This window comes from Monopterus albus, unplaced genomic scaffold (genome assembly GCF_001952655.1).
Source record: "Monopterus albus unplaced genomic scaffold, M_albus_1.0 scaffold182.1, whole genome shotgun sequence".
In the NCBI taxonomy this organism is placed as follows: Eukaryota; Metazoa; Chordata; class Actinopteri; order Synbranchiformes; family Synbranchidae; genus Monopterus; species Monopterus albus.
The window spans coordinates 728,953-738,689 of record NW_018128062.1 but is presented as its reverse complement, the minus strand read 5'-3'; the positions used below and the strand labels follow the sequence as shown (position 1 = coordinate 738,689).

At 38.5% G+C, this 9,737-nt stretch overlaps 2 protein-coding genes across 4 annotated transcripts in view; both read left to right on the top strand.

The window, feature by feature from the left end:
* Positions 1–3,152, top strand: part of LOC109969800 (potassium channel subfamily K member 13-like) — a 15,794-nt gene extending 12,642 nt beyond the window's left edge. For all 3 annotated transcript variants that reach the window (XM_020616969.1, XM_020616968.1, XM_020616970.1), the window contains one exon: positions 2,419–3,152. In XM_020616969.1, the coding sequence (XP_020472625.1) occupies positions 2,419–2,574 (156 nt within the window). In that variant the 3' untranslated portion in view covers positions 2,575–3,152. The remainder of the gene's footprint in view (positions 1–2,418) is intronic.
* Positions 3,153–5,616: 2,464 nt separating this feature from the next.
* psmc1b (proteasome 26S subunit, ATPase 1b) overlaps positions 5,617–9,737 on the top strand; it is a 10,049-nt gene continuing 5,928 nt past the window's right edge. The window contains exons 1-6 of the mRNA XM_020616967.1: positions 5,617–5,688; positions 6,251–6,304; positions 6,846–6,942; positions 7,280–7,404; positions 7,500–7,685; positions 9,005–9,133. Of these exons, the coding sequence (XP_020472623.1) occupies positions 5,686–5,688; positions 6,251–6,304; positions 6,846–6,942; positions 7,280–7,404; positions 7,500–7,685; positions 9,005–9,133 (594 nt within the window). The 5' untranslated portion in view covers positions 5,617–5,685. The remainder of the gene's footprint in view (positions 5,689–6,250; positions 6,305–6,845; positions 6,943–7,279; positions 7,405–7,499; positions 7,686–9,004; positions 9,134–9,737) is intronic.

Below are 9,737 nucleotides of genomic sequence, written 5' to 3'. Positions count from 1 at the left end.
CTGTAATAATTCTGTAGTATATTACTTGTGTGGTGTAGAGGATAATTATTTATGTAGAGATATTGCTTAGGACTTAAAAGTTGTAAGATGATGTCATGGGGTAGGACTAGATAAGTCTAACTTCTTCCTACTCCGTTCAAGCATGTACTAGGTATTATTGTTGGATATGTGTGAAATTACATGTGTTGACATATCAACTGTTTTACATGCTTGAATGAATAAATCAAATCAAATCAAATCAAAATCAATTTCCTGTCCTTAATAATATGTTACGTCAACTAAATACTGTGCAAAGCAAATATGGTCTTAAGTGGCCAGTGTCACAGCTTTTATTGGTTATTTCAGACAAAATGTAACACTTCCTCAAATAGCCAGAATGTACTGGCTTATGAAAATTTCTCAGTACAGTAACATCTGAGGGGATAAGGAGAGAGCTGCCTATAACTGCAGGTTGTTATTATTTGGGAGGTTTTGGGGTCTTATCCTGAATTAATAACATGTGAGAGGGAGGTCTGCAGGGAGCTCTGTTCGCAAGTTCATGGTAGTCAATTACTGAGAGAATATCTCCACCAAAAAACCTCAAGCAGTGTTTGGAGCTTTAATATGTTTCAGATATGCCACCTTAGTGTGAGAGGTTAAGCTTTATTCCTATGTCCAGGGGTTAGCATATCGTGGACTTCATACACCATACTGGATTTGATGAGAAGTCAGGTAATTGGTTTAGAAATCATTTGTCTGATAGATCACAAGCTGTTGTAGTATATTGTTTTAAGTCTAATTTTATTGGTATTAGAGGAGTCCCACAAGGATCCATTTTTTGGTCCCACTTTATTCACTATTTTTATTAATGATCTAGGATCCAAAGTAACTAAGTAATTTATATGCATGCATCTGCCAAAATCCTGAAACCACTTGACTCAGTGTATCATGCTGCTATTAGATTTCTTACTGGAGATCCCTTTAGGACTCAACATTGTGAACTATATCAGAAAGTAGGTTGGTCATCTTTGACGATGGGAAGGAGCATCATTGTATGTTATTCATTTATAAAGTCCTACTTAGTAAGTTGCCTGAATATATTACATACCTCCTGAGTTATAAACCATCAACATACCAGACCAGTTCACAAGATTATCTTGATCTGCAACCCTTTTTTTTGTCAATACAGAAGTAGGAAAGATGTCCTTCTGTTACTATGCCCTGCAAAGATGGAAGTGTTTACAAAGAAAAAAAAAACCTAAACGCTATGCTAATTCCTTTATTTCAATTTAAACAGCTTTTATATATTATTTCACAGTTTAAATGTGTTTGTAACAGATTATTTAGTTACTGTGTTTTAATATGACTTTATTTATGTTAATTGTATATATTTAAGTGTTATGTGTTTTGTGATTTTGGATTTTTAACTGATTTTATTTGATTCATGTGTACAGTATATGTTTATTACTGATTCAAAGGTGCTAACTTTATGAGAATGAGAGTTTGCTCTCAATTGATGTTTTCCCTGAATAAATGAAGGTGATGATGAAGTTATTTGATGATATAAAAAGGGGTGTATTTTGAATGAGACAGTTTTGATTGGCGGTCTGATATGTTACTCAACTACTCAGTCACTACTGCACAGAATATGGTGGCAGCCAAGAAGGCAGCCACCATATTCATAGTATTTTGGCTTCACCTTTGCATAATGGATGGAAGTGGTAATGAGGTGTCCATATTTACACAGTCAGTGGGCATACTGATAACATAATCATTTTTGAAAAAATCAGCTAAGTATGACATTTACCATCTTTGTTTTGTAACATTGTAAACATTTTCTAATTAGTACTATAGACAAAGTAGAGCTGAGGTTGATGACAAAGAAATGCTATCCTAAACCCCAAATCAATATTTGACCTGCTCTGATTGTTCTAGAGGAAAAGTCAGGGGATCATCAAAATCAATAGGTGACCTCTGTCCTCTGGGGGACATAAACATTTGCACAGAAGTTCATGGAAATCCATCAACCAGTTGTTGGTGTTACATACATAACTGTGTGTAAAACAGCTCCATCGCATTTGATTTCATATTGACCAAACACGTAAAACAGCATTACACATCAGTTGTGTACATTCTCTACATGTTGCTGTATAGAATGAAAAATGAAAGGTTGGTGTGTGGGATCATAAATATCTGGTTTCTGTCAGTCACACCTGTTCAGTACTTGCCATATTTGTTCACTTAAATCAACACACCAAAGGAGAGAAGAAACACCATCTGCTGGCTTGATATCACACCTGTGAAATCAGATGTACCTGCCACCAACACATTGTATTACCTATTGTTTTGCAGGCTTTTGCAAGTTACACTTCCAAACACAGACAGCAAATATTATGGTACCTCATCTGTGGATTTCTTTTTCTCTTCCCCTTCACACAGGTAAATCTGGCCATTATGCAGAAGCAGCTATCAGAGATGGCCATCGGGCACCCACGCCAGTCCGGCTCCAGTTCACGTCAGAATGGATTCTCAGGAGGGGTGGGCGCCCTTGGCATTATGAACAACCGCCTGGCAGAGACTAGCGTGGATAGATAGGGTGTGAATCATTTCCAAAGGAGACAAAAGGCTGAGTGGATGAGGCTAGTACAGACAAACTGACACTGAAGACTGCCTTCCTGAGGAAACAACAATAACTGGCTGATGTACAAGACTGAATTTATAACTACATAATGCTGTCTATCCTTTCCATCGACAACCAGGTTGACCCCAAGCAGCTGCAGCTTAGAATCACAGCCCACTTTCCTGTCAAGAGCATGAGATGACCTGCTCCATAAATGATGTATGATACTATAGTTTTCCAGAGTCTCACATCTGGACTAGGCTCAGAGTGCTGTTATGTTCCCCAGTGAAGGATTCAGTTTCCATGGTGATAACAAAAGGTCTGCCTCGAGACATTCTGTCTATAAAGACCCAATGCACTACATCGCTACTTCACACCCAACCACAACTTCCACTCATCTGCAGTACTTTACTATCCTCAGCATGGCTCTACCAATATCAATGAGAGAAAAATAACTTTAATAAAATGGGTGTTTCTTGTTTTTGTGTTAGACTGTGGTTATTACATAACATTGTGTTGTGTCGAAAATGAAAAGAAAGCTGAACAACCATAAATGCAGAACACAATTTTACAACCAAACGATCAATGGCGCTCTCATTCGCATCACTCATGACTCAGACAAAATTTTCACACCCATATTATATCCTGTTCAATGGCTTCTATCTTTGGCTCTGCTTTCATTCACTATCGCAACAAACCGGGGACAAAACCACAAAAAAAGAACTTCATTACAAACCAAACAGGCCGATCTCCAGCTGAATGGATAGTACACTGAATCAGAGATTAAGCCTATTATATGAGACTGCTGTTTACATTAGGGTTTGCTGCACATTATCCAAGCACAGATGTAGACATGAGGACATTTTCACACCCTAATGTTGTCCAAGTCCATTGGTTATTGGTTTTGATATAAATGCAGAGAAACAAGATGTCCCAGTACTCATTTGATTTTAGCCTGTTAGATTTATGTTTTTCTTGTAGTCTAGATTCACAACAAGTCTAACAAATAAAAAGGACAAAAGACAGGATTGTTAATAACTGTGGCGACACCTAATGGGAACAACCGAAGGTAGAGTAGAGTAGTAGCTATGAAGTGGAATCTTACACAAGACTCTTAAGTCATCTGGAAACACTAAAAAGTCAGATGGAGACAGTTTTTTTTAACAAACTCACCAACCTAACATTAGCTTGTTTAGCTAGCTACACAGCTGATGAAACCAGCTGTCAACAGTGGTCATTTTAGCCAGCAGAGGGGTGAAATAGATAGAAATGAGAAGGCTACTTGTTTGTACCTCTGTCTGAAAACAAGGAGTTATTGTTTAAAATTGTTAAAAACTTTTGAGTGTTAAATCTGCTGTTTAACTGTATGTGTGCTGTGCATGAATGGAAATATCAACAATAATAAAGGAAAGCAGGGCTATGGGAACAGGCAACAGGGAACAGCTTTAATTCATTACTTATAAACAACACTTTGGAGTGGATTTAATTGATATTTTTGAGTTTTAGACCTTCTAAGGTACCGAGGACATGTATCAAAGGTCACCTATATATACAGGTCATTAACCTACAGCACATCCAGTATTTGAACACTTTATTCTCATTAGTACCAATACTGAGACAGCAGCTACATATTCAGCAAGAAAGCTAACTAACAGTACACAGAGAGAGAGAGAAAATAACACCGACCTGAATAAATCCCTGAGCACTGAAATCTAATATCTTACACAGAATAATAAAACTAACAAAAATAACTTGAATCTAGCAACCATCACTCTTTGTTATGGAAACAACTTCACACTGAGACAGAACAATGTCATACACATTCCACAAGGATGCCGCTTTGCCATTGCCAGTGTTCAAGAATATGCTTGCTGCACACACACGTTTGTTTTCAATCCTTGTGGAGACTTTACATTGACTTTGATTAATTTCCTGCAGTTGTATCCTAACTACTATTTGCCTAAGCTCACTCTAACCTTAAAACAAGTCAATCATCACCCTAAAATTCAATGCTTTATATGATGGGGACCAGCATTTGGCCCCCACATGGAAAGCAAGCATAAGCAGGGTGTAAGCAGTTTTTGGTCCCCACAGTGTGTAGACCAGGTGTCTAGACATACACACACAAAATAGTCTAATAAAAAATCAGAGATTATGCCATAGAAGCTGTGCCTACACAGATAAAAATAGCTTTGAACAAATGCCAGTGTGTTCCTGTTTGTTCATATGAGTTTGTAAGTGCACAAATGCGTGTGTGTGTGTGCTACACATGACACTTGGACAGATGCAGGCATACAATGACTCTTTGTTAAAGCTCTTACTTGAGTCACATCAACTCCCAGACAGATACTGACACCACTACTGTATCCGTTGCATTGGAGACAATTTGAAACACACTCTAATGTCATGTGGGATTTGATAATATGGTAGATTCTACTCTGTGCAGACGGGTTTAGTGTAACTCAGTGGTGGAAAATAATGAAGCACCATTAGTTTGCTGCTGTATTTAAGTACATTTTTCATCTGTACTTAAGTAGATTTAATTATGGCTGCTTTGGTTTTTACTCCACTACATCTAAGGTCAAATCTCTATACTTTATACTCCACCACATTTCTAATCAAAGTTGCATTACACATTACAATCACATTGTTTTACACATTTCACAATACAGCACTTTTCTCTTCTTTTTTAATGAAAACAAATCAATAGCGAGACAGGAATCACTTCACTAAACCAATCAGCACAGCATGGATAGGTTTGTTTTTAAAGAATGGAAATATTTAAGGGAAATCACCATGATTTCTAAGATAAAAATCACTACTAGCTTACTACTACATAATCAAAATAATTATTAATGTTTTCATTAAAAATGCCGATTGGATATTTAAAATACGGAGAGTTTAAAGTGACTATTAGACTTACATATTATAGTTTAAAAACATGCTTTTAGTATAACTCACAGCGATCTGTTATTTAATTCTTTTTTTTTTTTTTTTTTTAATTTATTTTTTTTTATTTTTTACCTTGAGTGTTTTGCCCTACAGAGTTGCCGTACTCCGACGTCATTTCAGAGCGACGAGTAATAATGGTAAGTGAGCAAGCATATTTCTCAGGGGCTCGTTTATGTATTATATTAAAATGTATTATTCGCCAAGGCGTTGTTACTTATAGTGTTTGAAACATTGGCATTCTGCCACAATGTAGTTTCAACTGATCGTACAGCTTATTTGTTAAGTAGTAACAGGATTAAAACTAGATAACAGCCTATTCGCCGAAGCCTAGCTACGCGAGCTTTTTTCTAGTTTGGGAGCAGTCGTTATCCAATCGATAGCTATTCTTAATGAAGTAATTCATAAAGTAGACAGCTTTTCTTATTCTGAAGAAGTTCGTTATGTTCCTTATTGGGTGACATAGTGTCATCGTTAAAATAGGTTTCTATTAGTACAAGGTAAATGCTGAAGCTGCCTGTTTTTTTTTTTTTTAGCTGAAGCTACCTATTCTTGCAGATAACGGCGACGCCAGCCAACTTTACTGTAACGTCAGACAGATCAGTTAATTAGCGAATTTGGGAAATTACTACCGTGTGTATTACTTGGAATGAACTGGTACCTACCCTTTTTCAGCTTTATTAACGCATCTCTTTCTTCCAGGGTCAAAGCCAGAGTGGAGGCCACGGTCCAGGTGGAGGCAAGAAGGATGACAAGGTGAGAGTAACAGCCTCTGCTCGCTAATATGCGAATTGGCTTGTTTTGGCAGCTAAACACGGAACTTTTTAACGACCTCTGAACAAAACAAACTCGTTCATTGTACTGAATTTTAATATTAAAGCCAACATTTCATTGGCAAACTAATTTCGTTTGTTAAAAGGTTTTGACAATATAACAGGTATGTAGAATGTTTTAACTAATATATGACAAAGCTTTCAGTAATTATCTCTTGTTTGATGTTATAGCAATCTGACATTTTGTTTTGTTTCAATGCTTTTCCTATTATCATCTGACCAGTCATCTGCACATGCTTTGTGTCAAATACAGGCCATACTTAGAGTTGTATAAATACTAAATAAATGGTACTTTATGTAGTTAAAGATCTTAGCTGTTTGTATCAAGGTACCAAGCCAAAGTGTTTGCTAAGTTTGGCTTACGTTACCATGTAAATATTTTTGCTACATGTTTGGGAAATGTTGGTACTGTAGTTTATGTATTCTGGCTGTTATATTTTCTGATATCCCACATTTAATTTAAGGATAAGAAGAAGAAGTATGAACCACCAATTCCCACCAGAGTTGGCAAGAAAAAGAAGAAGACCAAAGGACCAGATGCGGCCAGCAAACTTCCTTTGGGTAAGAAAGTCAAAAAAAAAGCTTTGTTCTGGATCACAAATCTGAAATTTTGGCTGACATTTTTCATTTCTGTTAAAGCGTGTTTTGTACTGTCACTGTTTATTTGGAAGTGTGCAATGAGCAGCTTTTGTTGAATATTCTGTTTGAGCTCACAGACTAATACTGTTGAAACTCCATATATGGCCTGGCCTGTGGTGGTGGGGGGATCAAAACAGATGCCTTTCAAGTTTAGAACAGAGGCAAAGTCTGTGAAACAAAGTGGCTGTTATTTTAGGAATTTGGTGTTTATATATTTTTACATAATCCTTACATATGTTGGCTTGTGTCTGTCTTTCAGTCACCCCTCACACTCAGTGCCGTCTGAAGCTGCTAAAACAGGAGCGGATCAAAGATTACTTACTTATGGAGGAGGAATTCATCAGGAACCAGGAACAGATGAAACCTCTGGAGGAGAAACAGGAGGTCAGACTTTTAACACAAGTAACTCACAAGCTTTTTGTGCCACATAATTATGTAAAGTAATTCAGTTCTTGTCTTTTTTATTTTTTTTTTAATAGGAGGAGAGGTCAAAGGTGGATGACCTTAGGGGAACCCCAATGTCTGTGGGCACTCTAGAGGAAATCATTGATGATAACCATGCCATTGTTTCCACCTCGGTAGGATCAGAGCACTATGTCAGCATTCTGTCCTTTGTGGATAAGGATTTGTTGGAGCCAGGCTGTTCTGTCCTGCTCAACCACAAGGTATTGTTCAGCTTATTTTAAGCAGATTTCTAATTGTTTCTAATTCAAGACAATAAACTTGACATATTTACAGTGAAGATCTCTGAAGATCTCCTCAATCCCTCCGACATGCCTTCCGTAAAGGAAGCCAGGGCTGGAGACTTGGGAGGGGACTTGTCTATTACCCTGGCTGAAGTTGCCGAGGTAGTTAAGGAACTCCTCGGTGGCAAGGCTCTGAGGGTGGATGAGGTCCGCCCCGAGTTTCTCAAGTCTATGGATGTTATGGGGCTGTCTTGGTTGACACGACTCTGCAGCACTGCGTGGAGTTCGGGTAAGGTGCCTCTGGACTGGCAGACCAGGGTGGTGGAGAGTGTGTTCCATCTATAGAGGAATCACATTTCTTAGCCTCCCAAGGAAAGTCTATGCCAGGGTACTGGAGAGGAGAATCTGGCCGATAGTCAAACCTCAGATTCAAGAGGAACAGTGTGGTTCTCGCCCTGGCTGTGGAACACTGGACCAGCTCTATACCCTCACTAGAGTGTTGGAGAGTTCATGGGAGTTTGCCCAACCAGTCTACATGTGTTTTGTGGATTTGGAGAAGGCATTTGACCGTGCCCCTCGTGGCATCCTGTGGGAGGTACTTTGGGACTATGGGGTGCGGGGCTCATTGTTACGGGCTGTCTGTTCCCTGTATGACCGGAGTAGGAGCTTGGTTCGCATTGCCAGCAGTAAGTCAGACCTGTTTCTGGTTTATGTTGGACTCTGCCAAGGCTGCCCTTTGTCACCAATTTTGTTCATTATTTTTATGGACAGAATTTCTAGGCGCAGCCAGGGAACGGGGGCTAAGTTCTCAATTTACCAGTCCATCAACGTTCCTACCCTCACCTATGGTCATGAATTTTTGATCATGACCAAAAGAATGAGATCGCAGATACAAGCGGCAGAAATGAGTTTCCTTTGGAGAGTGGCTGGGCGCACCCTTAAGGATAGGGTGCGGAGCTCAGTCACCCGTGAGGAGCTCAGAGTAGAGCCGCTGCTCCTCCACATTGAATGGAACCAGTTGAGGTGGCTCGGGCACCAGTCAAAGTCTTTTAACATTGGGTATCTACACATACAGAGTCTGATCCGATGCTTGTTGTCACATTAGTTTGGTTGAAATATGTGTCTGACATTGATACCAATCTTTCAGCGTGGGGCATCTCTACTATTAATTAATGTAGAGTCAGCAAATTACAGAGTTCACTAAAAGCTTTATAATGCAAGTTAAAAATTAAAGGCACTTCCCTAAATGGAATTGAACATATTCTCACCAGTTGTCCTTTGTTTGTGGATCATTGTAGGTTCATGCTGTGATTGGGGTGCTGATGGATGACACAGATCCCCTGGTGACAGTGATGAAAGTCGAGAAGGCCCCACAAGAAACCTATGCTGACATTGGAGGACTGGACAATCAGATCCAGGAGATCAAGGTACATCATCACCACTTCAACCTGCCGTGTCAAAACAAAAAGAGGTTGTTTTTTTTACACTAGATACACATATATAATAAGAATCAATAAAACAACAGTGTCTGTGAATCTTACAAAATAAAACCTGAACCATCATTTAGTGGTTTTACTGCATTGTAACATTGTACTGATGGGAGCACTCATGTAGACTCACCTCTCATCAGCTTAGACTCCAGTCAGCTAAGGTGAGTAGCACAAATTCACAGGTAGTGACATCACAACAAAAAGGTTGTAGACAGAAAACAAACAAACCACATAATAGCTCCCCTAAAATAAGCATAGAAACAAATAATGTTTGCTGAAAACAATAAAATGTTTGCAGATATAATGAATGGATTTTTGTGGGAAAGGTAAATACACTGCTCAAAAAACTAAAGGGAACACAAAAATAAGACATCCTAAATCTGAATGAATGAAATATTCTTATTAAATACCTTGTTCATTACATAGTTGAATGTGCTGACAACAAAATCACACAGAAATTATCAATGCAAATCAAATTTAGCAACCCATGGAGGTCTGGATCTGGAGTGACACCCAAAATTAAAGTGGAAAACAACACTAC